The sequence below is a fragment of the Marmota flaviventris genome, chromosome 6 (genome assembly GCF_047511675.1).
Source record: "Marmota flaviventris isolate mMarFla1 chromosome 6, mMarFla1.hap1, whole genome shotgun sequence".
Lineage (NCBI taxonomy): Eukaryota > Metazoa > Chordata > Mammalia > Rodentia > Sciuridae > Marmota > Marmota flaviventris.
In genome coordinates, this window is record NC_092503.1 from 97,033,280 (window position 1) to 97,048,363 (window position 15,084).

Sequence of the window (15,084 nt, forward strand, 5' to 3'; positions counted from 1 at the left end):
CTCCATCTGCTGGAAAACATTTATTCTGCAATCCCTTCGTCACGAAGTCATAACAGCATTTGTGCTCGCCAGTAGGCTTCTCCTGGTCTGATAAAAACAGCTAACATTCTATAATTTTTCTTTATAGGTTTAGTCAGTAGGAAGAGGAGCCCAAATATCCAATAAAATGGGAATGGTTAAGTAAAAATAGATACAGCTAACTCAGCCCAATATTACCTGTGTACTATGCTTAAGGAAAATTTTCTACTTTATCCTTTAGTTACATTAAGTGAAAGAACTGTTAAAAACTTTTAACCTCTTTAAATTAAAATTACATATAAATGTGCATAGAAATAATCAAAGAATAACCGGTGGTTGTATTAAGGAAATGGAATTTGTTTCCCTCCAAATTTTAATATATTGACTATATATTTTATTAAACACATTAAATTGCACGAAATTTGTAACCTAATCCATATGCAGAAACTGATGCCACTCACAAGACTTTACACCTTTCTCTTATTCTGTTTGATTAAGCTGCAGCAACTTTTCCAGTGTAGTCCTAGGTAGGAGTATAGGGGCGTATGTTCATGTTCATAAATTTGGGTTCTAACCCTTTGAAAATATAAACTTTTGTTAAGGGACTGCATCTACTAGTTCCTTTATAATCATATCTATTATAGGGTTCTTAACACAATGGTCCGATTCTAGCAAAATGCCAACTCTTGGCAAATATCTAAGAATACATAAACATAGGGGGCTGGGATTGTGGCTCAGTGGTAGTGCGCTCACCTGGCATGCTTGAGGCACTGAGTTCAATCCTTAGCACTACATAAATGTAAAATAAAGATATTATATCCACTTAAAACTAAATTTTTTTTTTTTAAAAAAGAATACCTGAACATCATTCAGATGTGGAAAACATTGTAATTCAAAATAAATTAGAAGACTATTTTCCCTTGTTAATATCTTACATGATAGCTGGAAAGCCTTAATAATCAGTGACCTAAAGTGTGTGTTGCTGCATGTAGAAAAGAGTTCAAGGCACTGCCAGAAACTGGTGACGAGAAAGAGCTAGCAAACAACTCAAGTATGTGCCCCACATTAATGAGGCTTTCAAGTCAGCTCTCATTGGTGGAAGCCCCAATCTACTAAAGCATTTTCTAGCACTTATTTTTACATTTGCCACAAAGACACATGAATGCCCATACAATTTGATTTAAAAATGAGAGCCAATTCAAAAAGAAAACACTTCCCTGTACCACTATGGTTACTAGGAAAAGCTTTCTTACAGAAGTTGCATGTCTCATAAAATTTGTGACAGCATATTCTTGAACGGAATAAACAGAAATACATCAATGTTAAGCAAATGGACTGCATTAGGAAAAAAGAATCTTATATATAAGTAGTCTGTGGTAATACTAAATTAAGGGCAATGCCTTGTTTTAAATGATTTTTAAAAGAAAGGTCAATATAAGCATCTGCTTACAAATTCAGGATGCACTATAAATTAAGCCATGAGAAACAGTCCTATGCATTCAATAATTCTCTTTGTTATCATATTTTATCTTTGATTTCTAATTCACTGTTGGGGTGAAGGATGCTGATAAAATTAGAAGAAATAGTGTCACTGACACATTTTTAAAATTAGACACTTTTTAAGGACCAAAAGCTAAATAAGAGCAACTATTAAAGTGATCTATAATATGCTGTCCCTCACTCCATATCTTGGAAGTGGAAGAATAAAGGAGAAAGACAAATACTATGAAGGGAGGCACTGTTTTTTAAAAAAAAAAAAAAATCTTGATTACAAAATCAAAGTTATCACATGTAGAATATGGGCTGCAAGATTTCCTTTCTAGTCTGATCTGTTTATACTTTACATTTATAAGTGAGATAAATAAAAATAACAATCTTGAACATACACCCTTGCTAGCCTAATTCAATTTTATATATTTTATCTCCTGGGAACCATCATTAGGGTTGTAAAAGTACTTATTTACAAAAAAATTCTATATTCACAAGAGCATATCTGAGCTCATAAAAATGCATCAGTACAATGATTAATTCACCCTTTAAAATCCAGGGACACATAACCATGAGGATGAGAGTGGAGTCACAGTGGCAAATATAGGCTCACTAGATGACATAGCTAATGACACATGATTAAAGGAAAGCAGAAATGATGATTCATAAAAATTTCTGGCATTCTGGAAATTTTGTAAAACTAAGGAAGTTTATTTTTTTCTAATTGAAGATTTTCTGGTGTCAATTTTGAAAAATAGCAACATCTTATAAAAGTAAAAAGAAAGAAAAACAGATGAATGAATTAAGAACGGGTCTTGCTATGTTCCAGGCTAGTCTTGAATTCCTGGGCTCAAGCCATCCTCCTCCCTCAAGCTTCTAAGTAGCCAGAACTTCAGGGGTATCCCACTGCACTGAGCATTCATCCCTTTTGATGAGAGGAAAGTATAGTTTTTCATTAGAAAAATTAGACTTTCTTAATGAGAACTTCCTTGAAGTTCCTTTGCCAACCTTTAAAAATAGAAACAATGATAAATGAACATCTACTATCCTCACTGGGTTCTTCTGAGTATGAAATAAAAATCTAGGGTTGAAGGTACTTTGTAAACACCAATCAGTTGATTTCTTGCTCCTACTACAATAACGTCTAAAATGTTGCCTCCTCAATTATTTCTTCTCACTCCCCCAGTTTCCTTTCTCCCTTATCCTGTAAATACACTCATCTTAACCTGTAAATGCATTCCAGTCTTAAAGAATAAAACACTTTAACTTTGAAGCTCAAGGATACAGTTCTTTTGTTCCATGCCCCCCCACCAGAATTAAGCTTTACCATGAGTAGACTATACTCCTTATGTCTCTACACCCTTATTTCTCATTTATTCCTTGACTTCTCCCAAGACTCAGACTCACACTTGTGTCATTAAAATTTGTGGCTAGCCTCCAGTAGCTCCCAGCTGCCTAACAGAACTAGTATTGTTCTGACCTGACTTTCCTATAGCATTGACACTGTTTACAACCCCTTTTTGAAAAATTTTCCTTAGCATCTTTGATATTATCATCTTTTGCTGTGTTTCTTTTTCATTCAAGAGTATTGTATGTAAGATTAAAAATTAATTAATTAATTAATTAATTAGAAAACAAAAAGATTCCTTCCCAGTCTATTTAATGGTTCGTATCTCCCCATCTCCACTGCTGTCCATCACAAGTCACTTTAACACTGATATTCAGGGAGTTCTATTCCTGGCCATTCGTGTGTGTGTGTGTGTGTGTGTGTGTGTGTGTGTGTAAACTCTCTACCTTAGTGATCTCAACCAGTCCTGATTTTAAGAACCACCTATACAATGGTGACTAGCAAAAGTCTCTCAGGTATCAACCTCACTCAAACTGTGGGTTTATATTCAGCTACTTAGTACACATTCCCCATATATGTTCCACAGGCATTTCAAGCTTAAAATGTCTGAAACTACTGAACTTATCTTAGCAACAACCATATTCATTCCGTAATCCCCTTGTCTTCCTTTATTCTTCTTAGTTCATGACAACATTCCCCAAGTAAGATTAAAGTTTAGCCCAATCTAAGCATCCAACATAAGCCACTACCATATTTTAAAAAGTACAAACAAAAGTCATGGTCCCATTTCTTAAGTCCTTGATAACAGATTGTATCTTTATTTTTATTACAAGCACATAATGGGCACCCACGAATGAATGGGTGGACATTACTATTAAATCAATATAAGATCATATTTCCATAAGATATTGAAGTAAAAATTTATGCACAGAAAGATTTAACTAGAGAACTAGGTTTTACTTTAAAAAAAAAATGGACATATCACTGTAAAAGCCTCAATAACATATTGTTAAGCAATATCCCAAATTATCAGATTGGCAAAGTATCACACTAATTCTCTTTGAGTGTCTAAGTCCTGTAAAATAATTTGAGAATTTTTCTATATTGCTCCTTCAATGTTTACAGATATTTGTATCAGCTCCCAAATTAGTTTTATTGACAAATTTAATTAAAATGCTATTCATCATTCCTCTTTGATCATTAGAGGCACTAAAGAAAATTACGCCTAATAATGATCCCAGTCTCAACCTTCTAATGTCCATCCCCTCTAGGTAACATTTAAATTATATAGCTCATGCAAATCAATAATAATTATTTTTTCCTAACAAGATTATCATTAGACTCTCTGAAACCAAATAGTATCCTTTCCTCTCTTGAAAAAAAAAGAAAAAAAAAAAAGAGGGAGAGAAGAAAAACATTGCATTTGGAGAGCCAAAAAGACAATTCAGTGTGCTTGAAAGGCATATCACAAGGTTGCTTTGTAGAACAGGAAGTGTCAAACTATGCACATCAGCTGCCACCCTACATACAGATGTCTCTGACATGGTGATAAAATGGGAAACCATTTGGTTTAATAACAATAAAAAAAGGCAACATCAGATGGTGCATATTACATGTAGCATCTAGCCCTGGTTGCCTAGCAACCAGTCACGAGGGAACTCCATAGAGAATAAAAGCCCTAAACAATTGTACAGTTTGTGCAAGTTTCAAGGACTCAAAGAGATGTGTCAGTAGTTAATCTAAATTCTAGTATAAAATCACCATACTGAGTTAGAGGAAGAGGAATCCATCATTATCTCATAGAATCAAGCATTAACTAGAGGTGAGATTCAACCCTCTAGGCTTATATCTTTTGAAGCAGTAGTTTTATAGGTAAGAATTTTTAACATTTATAAAATGTAAAAGAAGAAAACAAAACATCACTAATATAACTTGCATTCATTCAACACAATATATCATGTGCCTAGATATTGGGAATATAAATACAAAAGAATTTACAAGCTAAAAGCCAAGTAGCTCATACTGTAATGAGGAAATCAGACAATAAGCAAACAGTAACAATATCAAATTCTATACTACAAAGGTGATCATGTAATATTATGAAAACACCTACAAAAGGCATCTGATTCAGACTAAGGGGTAGAGAACTAAACAGATAAAACTTAGAGGAGGTAACACCTAAGCTGAGTCTTAAAGGACAAGCAAAAATTATACAACTGTCAAGTTATACAACTGGGGTAAGGGGAAAATACATTTATATACATAAATATATGTATATAAAACATGTTTTAAAATATATATTACATGAGAAACACATTTTAAATGTATTTTTAAATCATGTGTATATAAATTCATATGTATCAATAGAAGTAGCAAGAGAGAAAGTATCTGCAAGGCGACAGAAGTTCACACAAGAATGTTGCGATAGAGGAATGTCATGCCATTTGAATGGGACTAGAAGTGCTGCAAGAATAGTCCAAAAAGAGAGATAGGTTTAAGCCCCCTATTCGGTTTCATATACCAGGCTAAGGAGTTCAGGTTTCATCCAGAATGAAGCTGGAAAGGCAGAGAAGAATTTTAAGTCAAGGGATAACATGACCACATATGGTAATGATATGAAATACATTTGATGGCAAAGCAGGTATCAAGGAGAACAGACAAGAGGCTACTGTATTAAGACAGAAATTGAGGAGACAATATCACCAACAGATTTGGATGAGTAGAAGTGGGGGCTGGGCAAAAGACTTAAACAAGATTTCTGGGTTTAACACAGCTCTAGAAAACTGAACTTCATATAACAGGCATACTATTCCGTCCTTGCTGAAATAGTAATCTTGATCCCCTCCTTCCCTTCTGTCCCAACAAAACAATTATATACAAGGTTAAAAACTACCTGCCTGTGAAAGAAAAGCTACCAGAGAAGAATAAAAGAGGAAAGAAGGAAAAATAAAGAAAAAAAGATAAGAGTAAAATCTATTAACACTTCCAAATGAAAAGTGACAGTCTAAGTTTAAAAAGAGTGAAAAGGAACTAGAAAAGAAAAACATTATTGGTACTTGACTACATCAAACTTGTAAATACAAGTGCTCTAAATAACAGAAAATAAATTTTTTTAAGTTTATAGCAAATATAAGCTATTATCTATTATATCTAAAGCACATAAGATCAAATAAAAAGCTGGTGGCACATGCCTATAATCCCAGCAGCTCAGGAGGCTGAGGCGGGAGGATCACAAGTTCAAAGCCAACCTCAGCAACTCAGCGAGGCGCTAAGCAACTCAGTAAGACCCGGTTTCTAAATAAATACAAAAAAGGGGCTGGGGATGTGGCTCAGGGGTTAAGTGCCCCCAAATTCAATCCCTGGTACAAAAAAAAAATGGATCAAATAAAAACAGGAAATGCTTATCAATACATGAGTTAATGACAGATCCTTAATCTCACAACAAAATAAGAATGAATAAAATGTCAAAATCACTTTTCATAATAACTGAATGCATTTGACCAAAACAGCATCTCTATGAATTACTAAATTAGTAACTATTTGACTTCCCCGACCTATTCAGGACATAATAAAATGGGCAAACTTGTACAATATGAGAATAAAAATGGAATATGAAAAAAATACATATATCCTTAAATTTTTTAAATGGCTCATACTCTGACAAAGTAATTCCATTTCTGAAAATCTATTCTAAGGAAATGATCTAAAATATAGACAAAGGTTCATATACAGTATTATTTATGGCAGCACACATGTCTGTAATCCCAGTTGCTCAGGAGGCTAAGACAGGAGGAGCTCGAATTCAAAGCCAACCTCAGCAAAAAGCAAGGTGCTAAGCAACTCAGTGAGAACCTTCTTTAAATAAAATACAAAATAGGGGTAGGGATGTGACTCAGTGGTCAAGTGCCCCCATGTTCAACCTCCAGTACCAAAAAAAAGGAAAAAGAAATGGCCCACATGCCTCCCTAAGGGAGATAAATGTAAATGTGCTATAGTAAAGTCATACAAGAAAATATCATAGTCACTAAAAAGGATATTTTTACAATTATTTTAATAAGGAAAAAATCTCATGTTCATAAGAAATGGAAAAATCATAAATTTTATAGAAGTATAATTTTAATGCTGGGTTTTAAAATAGCATAGAGGAAAAAATTACTTCAGATTAATAATGATTTTTCCTTCTTCCTGCATTTTCTAAGTTTATTTTTTAAATAATGACGCTATATCATGTTTGTGTTTAGAAAACAAACCCTACTCATTTAATTTATCCCAATTAAAAATGTGCCTTAGCCTGGGTTAAAGAAATAGCCCATTCTTTTTAGATCTTTCTGTACATTTTCACTTAAACTTATCAAGTAGTTCTACATATTTTTATTAAAAGAGCTTTCTAAAGTACCTTAAAGTCAAGGGTAACAAGTACATGATATTAAGAACTTCCATTTGATTAACAGAGTCAAACAAGAAAAAAAAAATTAAGTTTCAGTAATTGAAAGCATTATTAAGCACTTTAACATACTTCACCCACATTAGTGCACTTGCATTTCAAAGCATAACAAAGCAGTGTCTTCTATTACCTGAGGTGGTTGAGCAGAGGCTGAAGTCTCTCATCTGACTGCACAGCAGGCAAGGACCTGGCTGTTAACTGAAAGCAAAAGACAAAGTTAACGAAAATGGCAAAGGCCAAACAGACAGGAGCACTAAATGCAAAACAGGGTCAGGAAGAGCAGACCAAGGAGGCAGAACATAAAATGTGAAGAAATGTTTCTTTAAAAAAAAAAAAAAAAAAATGAATTATATAAAAAGCGGATACATTATGAGATTAAAGATAACAACATGGCTCTAAGGATGTAGGACATGTTGCCAAGTTTAGAACTTAAAAAAAAAAAAAAAAAAAAGAGGGAGCACCTATTTGAATATTTGAGTTCATGAAAAGGCATCTACTCATGAAAATATTATCCGTGAAATAAAAATGGAAAGATTCCTAAATGTTAAAATGAATAACAACCAACCTATGGCACCGAATACTGCAACGATGAAATTGAGAAGGGGAATTCTGTTTATTTACAGCTAAACCACTATGAAAGAAGTGTGTATTGTGTACTCACTCCATATGCATTAATTCATTTGGACAACTACATTAAGAAACCAAGACTGTATTTTAAGTATACAATAGTAACTGAAAGCATTAAATATTGAAATATGATCTCAAATTGATCTAGGAAATAGTGAAAACTAAAGCCTTTCTGTTAAATACTGTGCCTTAAGCTGACAGTATATCAAGAAGTATAAACTTCTAATTTGTTTTTTTACTGAAATATTAGTTATATTTCTATGTATCTATATGTATCTCTATTTTAATCTGCTCTCCTAAGAAACTGTCACAAAGACTTTATAAAGACGTTCAAAGTAATCAGCTTGAAGCAAACTTAATAAAACAATAAAGATTAGAAAATAACCGATTCAATAATGATCAGAGTAATCTACTAATAAATCATTTGCTAATTCACAGAAGAGAATCTTAAGTAACAACTGAAAGATAGCCTTTGGTATTAAATAGAGTATCTTCATTCCAATTTTTTCATACATTAAAATTTTCTTAAAATGGAAAACAGACATTTAATTCAAGCCCAATTTGTGATAATATAACAAAAATGAAATTATCTCTTTAAAAACATTTGTTGAAAATTTGACAAAAATGCCACATATCATTTTTATTAAATCATATAATGGAAAATCTCTCAATGTGTACAAGAATCAATAAATGTCAACAAAGATATTGATTAATTTAAAAGACAATAATATAAGCCAATTAACATACTGCAATTTTCGCAAAACCAACAGACTTTTAGTTACTATGAAAAATGGTAAGCTAGTATTTCATGACATATAAATGTTATCAAGGTTATCGAGTTCTATAAACAAAACACTTTAATACATCCTGTATCTGTTAATGTCAAACTCCTCTACAAAATGTCATTTTCATTGTTCAAGATATTTCATGTCTCAGGACCAAAACTATGCTCTAAAATATTTAAATGGCCTATCTAGATATTTCAAAAGTCAATTCTCTGAAAATAGAGCAGGCAGACAGGGCTTTTTCAGTCATATCTGTCAACCACATAGCATACTTTCTAATTAAACTGTCTTTTCTAAACAAAGCAAACAAGCAAAACATCTCACCAACACTGCAAGACTTTCTAGTCAACTGTCCATTCCATACAGGAAACATTTCTCAAATCTATCCCTTCATCTTAATCTCAGCTTTCATTTCCTTTTTTCCTAAACTGTTAATATCTCCAGTCACTCCCATGTCTGCCTCCATTCTTGCCTCTTCCAGTTTATTCTTCATTCAAGGTCACAATGAAATTTTCAGATTGAAAGTTAACCTCTCCTCTAATTAAAATTATCTAATAATTCCCTTAGGCCCTCAGGCTAGAGTTAATCACAATGGTCTTTTATCAAATGTTTTCTTAATATTTTCTTTTTGGGTCACAATACAAAACACCAAGTACAAAATGAATGTCTGGTTACACTCTCCACAAAAGACACGGGAGAATGCCAGGTAGGAATCTATCGTAGCTCCAGTTTCTGGAACAGGTGTGCTAAATGATTTGGGCACATCACCCCCCTCAGTCCCTTCCCACTTCAACTTATTTTCAACTTTGAACCTCAAGCAAAAGTGACTTCTTTAGAGACTAGGGTCTAAATAAATTTTACTTAGAGACTATATAGTCTCAACATTTCTTTTGAAACTCCTTTCTAAGCTTGTGTAGTTACTTCACACATCACTCCACTATGAGGGGCACTGAATCCCTAGCACTTCTTGAGACATAGCAAGTCTAATAAGTATTTATTAAAGATGTGACAAATCCAAGAACCTGCAACTATGTAATTCCATTAATTGATGAAAATGAAAGTGGATCTTTCTACATTTCATCATTAAAGCTTTTCAGATTTCTGCTTTGAGCAAAATTAAATCTAAATCAAAACTAAACTAAATCACAATTATCAGCCTTTCAAGAAAGCAATACACTATCATAACAAGATTTTTAGCATTAGAGATTTTACATTTCTCTACAACTAGAAACAAATATCTAGGTTAAATATGGTTTCCATATTTATTTTTGCTTTTTAAATAGAAAATACAACAATGTCCTTGACTCATAAATCACCAAGAAGCAAAGAGAAAGATCTATCCCAGTTCTGTTTGAGTTGGGGTTATTTCAAGGGAACCATCATAAAAGTTGACATAACAGCTTATTTCTCATTATTGCTGAAAGGTTAGAGGTGAGTTACAATGGCCTGTCATAATATAGTTGACACATTTAATGAAAACTAAATACATTCTACTATATATAACTAAAAAGAATAAAAAAGTTATTTTAATCTCTATTTCATTCCACTATCCTTCCTTATTGCTGTGTGTATATACGTGACTGCATGACCAATGTGATTCTGCAACCTGTACACTCAGAAAAATGAGAAATTATATCCCATCTGATTCAAATGTATGATATGTCAAGGTCATTGTACTGTCATGGGTAACTAATTAAAACAAATAAAAAATTTTAAAAAACAAATACATTCTCTTAGATTTCATCAAAAAAAGTTATTTTAAAAAGTCTTGTAAGAAAGTGTGAAATATGACATATCAAGAACTATGTGACGGAGGAGGGAAGATGGCGGCGAGGGGAGTGCATTGCCCCCGTGTGCTGCTTCACTGTGTGGGAGTATGACAAGTCAGGACGGCTAAAGGCTATCTTGTTAGGAATTTCCAGCAATAGTGGGGTGCTCCGGAACCTGGAGGAAGGATTTCCATCGCACGAGGATCGGCTACGGGGACTCAAACGCGAGAGGTTTGTCGCACGGAGGGTAACACTGCTTATTCAGCAAATCGCCCCGCGGCTAGAGTCTGCAGCGCGCGCTGGGAAACGAGGAGATAGCGACGCAGGGATACAGCGCTGCAGTTTCTGCCAGCCGTGCAAGCACCGTACTCACGGCTGAATTCCGGGTTCGAGACGGGGGAAGGAAGCGGTCCATCTCGGTTCTCCACACCGGTCAGACCACAGAGGAGGCCAGCAGCCACCATGTTGGAAAGCTGACCTCACCATCCCTGTTTTCGACTGACCGCAGCTCATTCAGCCATAGAACAGGTAATTTCAGGCTGCCATTCGCCTGCGGCTTGCAGACAGATTGCTAGGTTTCAGTGCCTGGGTGCTTCTTAGAACCTGATCTTATCGGAGAGAACACCGAGCGCGGGGCGGCCGAGTTCCGGCTCCCGGAACCGCCCTGGCCCAGGGCTGCAGAGCCTGCGGAGGCTGCTTCTTGGACCCTGCTCCTATCAGAGCATACACCAAGCACTAAGCGGCCGAGTTCCGGCTCCCGGAACTGAGCCCGCGGGGGCTGCTTCGTGGAGCCTACTTTTATCGGAGCATACACCGAGCACGGAGCGGCCGAGTTCCGGCTCCCGGAACTGCCCTGGCCCAGGGCTAGGAGCCCGCGGAAACTGCTTCTCGGTCCGGGTCCTGCTGAGGGCCGGTCAGGACTCACCCGTTGCTTTGGTTGCCTGGCAAGGGGAACGAAATGCTGCCATTCGCATAGGATACCAACATGGCAGAGATCTGATGTCATCAGAAAGTGGCGGAGGAGAAAACTTCATCAATACCAGCGGCAACAGAAACAGTTGGTCTCCTGGTAGGGGGGATGAGGCACAGACACCCGAGGCTCCTCGATTTGTCGTCGAGCCAGAGGGGAGGAGCCGGGCCGCCGCCAGCGCCCGGACCAGGCCCAGCGGCTTGCCAGCATGGTGACTGTGTGACCCCAATTGGAGAGGGGGCGGAGTGGAGCCGCCACCCGCGCCCGCAAGGTGGGCAGACCCGCGACCCAGTGGTACACGGGAGAGGTAGGAGGGACAGGGCAGAGCCACCGCCCGCGCTTGCAAGGTAAACAGACCTGTGACAGACTGGCGGGTCAGGCCCAGTGGCCTGCCAGCGTGGTACACACGTCACCCCAACTGGAGTAGGGGCAGAGCAGATCCTTCGCCCACGCCCGGATCAGGCCCTGCCTGTGTGGTGGTCACGTGAACCCAATTGGAGTGGGGGCGGAGCGGAACCGCCACCCGTGCACGCAGGGTGAGCAGACCTGTGACCAACCTGCAGATTAGGCCCAGGGATCCGCAGGCGTGGTAGGAGGGGCAGGGCAGATCCGCCGCCCGGGCCTGCAAGGTAGGCAGACCTGCGACAGACCAGCGGATCAGGCCCAGGAGCCTGCCAGCGTGGTACACACACCACCCTAATTGGAGTAGGGGCAGAGCAGAGTCGCCGCCCGTGCCAGGAACAGGCCCAGCGACCTGCAGGCGGGGTAGCCACGACACCCCAATTGGAGTGGGGGCAGAGCAGAGCCACCACCCGTGCCCGAAAGGTGGGCAGATCTGCGACCGACCAGCGGGACAGGCCCAGTGGCCTGCCGGTACGACAGACACGTCACCCCATTTGGAGTAGGGGCAGAGTAGAGCCGCCGCCCGCGCCTGCAGGGTAGGCAAACCTGCAACCAACCGGCGGATCAGGCCCGGTGGCCTGCCGGCGCAGTACACTTGTCACCCCAATTGGAGTAGGGGCAGAACAGAACCGCCGCCAGCTCCCAGAACAGGCCCAGTGACCTGCCGGCGTGGTAGTCACGACACCCCAATTGGAATAAGGAGAGAGCAGAGCCGCCGCCCACGCCTGCAGGAAAGATATGCAAGCAGTATGAAAAGACAAGGAAAGAAAGGACCACAAGCAATGCAGGTCAACGCAACTTTAGAAGAGGTAACAGCTGCAGCAGATGGAATGTCAGATAAAGAATTCAGGATATACATGCTTCAGATGATCTGGAGTATCAAGGAAGACATTAGACAGCAAAATCAGACAATGAAAGATCACTTCGACAATGAATTATGCAAACAAATCCAGGAAGCAAAGGATCAACTATACAGGGAGATAGAGGTTATAAAAAACAAACAAACAGAAATCCTAGAAATGCAGGAAGCAATAAACCAACTTAAAAACTCAATGGAGAATACTACCAGCAAAGTAGAACACTTAGAAGATAGAACATCAGACAATGAAGACAAAGTATTTCAACTGGAAAAGAACATAGACAGCTCAGCAAGACTGTTAAGAAACCATGAGCAGAACATCCAAGAAATATGGGCTAACATTAAGAGACCAAACTTAAGAGTCATTGGGATACAGGAAGGTATAGAACTCCAAACCAAAGGAATGAGCAGTCTATTCAATGAAATAATACGAGAAAACTTCCCAGACTTGAAGAATGAGACAGAATTCCAAATCCTAGAAGCCTGCGGGATGCCGAATGTGCAAAATCATAAGAGATCCACACCTAGACACATTATAATGAAGATGCCCAACATACAGAATAAGGAGAGAATTTTAAAAGCTACAAGAGAAAGGAAGCAGATTACATTTAGGGGTAAGCCAATCAGGATAACAGCTGATCTTTCAACACAGACTCTGAAAGCTAGAAGATCCTGGAATAACATATTTCAAACACTGAAAGAAAATGGGTTCCAACCAAGAATTGTGTATCCAGCGAAATTAAGCTTCAGGATGGAAGATGAAATTAAAACCTTCCACGATAAACAAAAGTTTAAAGAATTCGCAGCTAGAAAACCATCTCTTCAAAACATCCTCGCCAAAGCATTACAGGAAGAGGAAATGGAAAATAACAATGAAAACCAACAGTGGGAGGTAGGACAGTAAAGGGGGGGAAAATAATCAAAGAGGAAAACAAACCATGTTTAGTAACAGAAATAAACAAATATGGCTGGAACAACAACCCATATCTCAATAATAACCCTAAATGTTAATGGCTTAAACTCACCAATTAAGAGACACAGGCTAGTAGAATGGATCACAAAACAAGACCCAACAATATGCTGCCTACAGGAGACGCATTTGATAGGAAAAGACATACATAGGCTGAAGGTGAAAGGTTGGGAAAAATCATATCACTCATATAGACTTCGGAAACAAGCAAGAGTGTCCATACTCATATCAAATAAAATAGATTTCAAGCCAAAGTTAATCAAAAGGGATAAAGAGGGACACTACATACTGCTTAAGGGAACCATACACCAACAAGACATAACAATCATAAATATTTATGCCCCAAACAATGGTGCAGCTATGTTCGTCAAACAAACTCTTCTCAAGTTCAAGAGTCTAATAGACCACCATACCATAATCATGGGAGACTTCAACACACCTCTCTCGCCACTGGACAGATCTTCCAAACAAAAGTTGAATAAGGAAACTATAGAACTCAATAACACTATTAATAACCTAGACCTAATTGACATATATAGAGTATACCACCCAACATCAAGCAGTTACACTTTTTTCTCAGCAGCACATGGATCCTTCTCAAAAATAGATCATATATTATGTCACAGGGCAACTCTTAGACAATATAAAGGAGTAGAGATAATACCATGCATCTTATCTGATCATAATGGAATGAAACTGAAAATCAACGATAAAAAAAGGAAGGAATAAGCATACATCACTTGGAGAATGAACAATAGGTTACTGAATGATCAATGGGTTATAGAAGACATCAAGGAGGAAATTAAAAAAATCTTAGAGATAAATGAAAACACAGACACAACATATCGGAATCTATGGGACATATTGAAAGCAGTTCTAAGAGGAAAATTCATTGCTTGGAGTTCATTCCTTAAAAAAAGAAAAAAACAACAAATAAATGATCTCATACTTCATCTCAAAATCCTTGAAAAAGAAGAGCAAAACAACAGCAAAAGAAGTAGAAGGCAAGAAATAATTAAAATCAGAGCTGAAATTAATGAAATCGAAACAAAAGAAACAATTGAAAAAATTGACAAAACTAAAAGTTGGTTCTTTGAAAAAATAAACAAAATCGACAGACCCTTAGCCATGCTAGCGAAGAGAAGAAGAGAGAGAACTCAAATTACTAGCATATGGGATGCAAAAGGCAATATCACAACAGACACTTCAGAAATACAGAAGATAATCAAAAACTATTTTGAATCCTTATACTCCAATAAATTAGAAGATAGTGAAGGCATAGATAAATTTCTTAAGTCATATGATCTGCCCAGATTGAGTCAGGAGGATATAGAAAATCTAAACAGACCAATATCAATTGAGGAAATAGAAGAAACCATAAAAAGACTACCAACTAAGAAAAGC

At 37.4% G+C, this 15,084-nt stretch overlaps 1 protein-coding gene across 4 annotated transcripts in view; it reads right to left on the minus strand.

Annotated features, from left to right (window-relative positions):
* Prim2 (DNA primase subunit 2) overlaps positions 1-15,084 on the minus strand; it is a 279,302-nt gene that overhangs the window by 100,833 nt on the left and 163,385 nt on the right. For all 4 annotated transcript variants that reach the window (XM_027938281.2, XM_027938278.2, XM_027938279.2 and 1 more), the window contains one exon: positions 7,429-7,496. In XM_027938281.2, the coding sequence (XP_027794082.1) occupies positions 7,429-7,496 (68 nt within the window). The remainder of the gene's footprint in view (positions 1-7,428; positions 7,497-15,084) is intronic.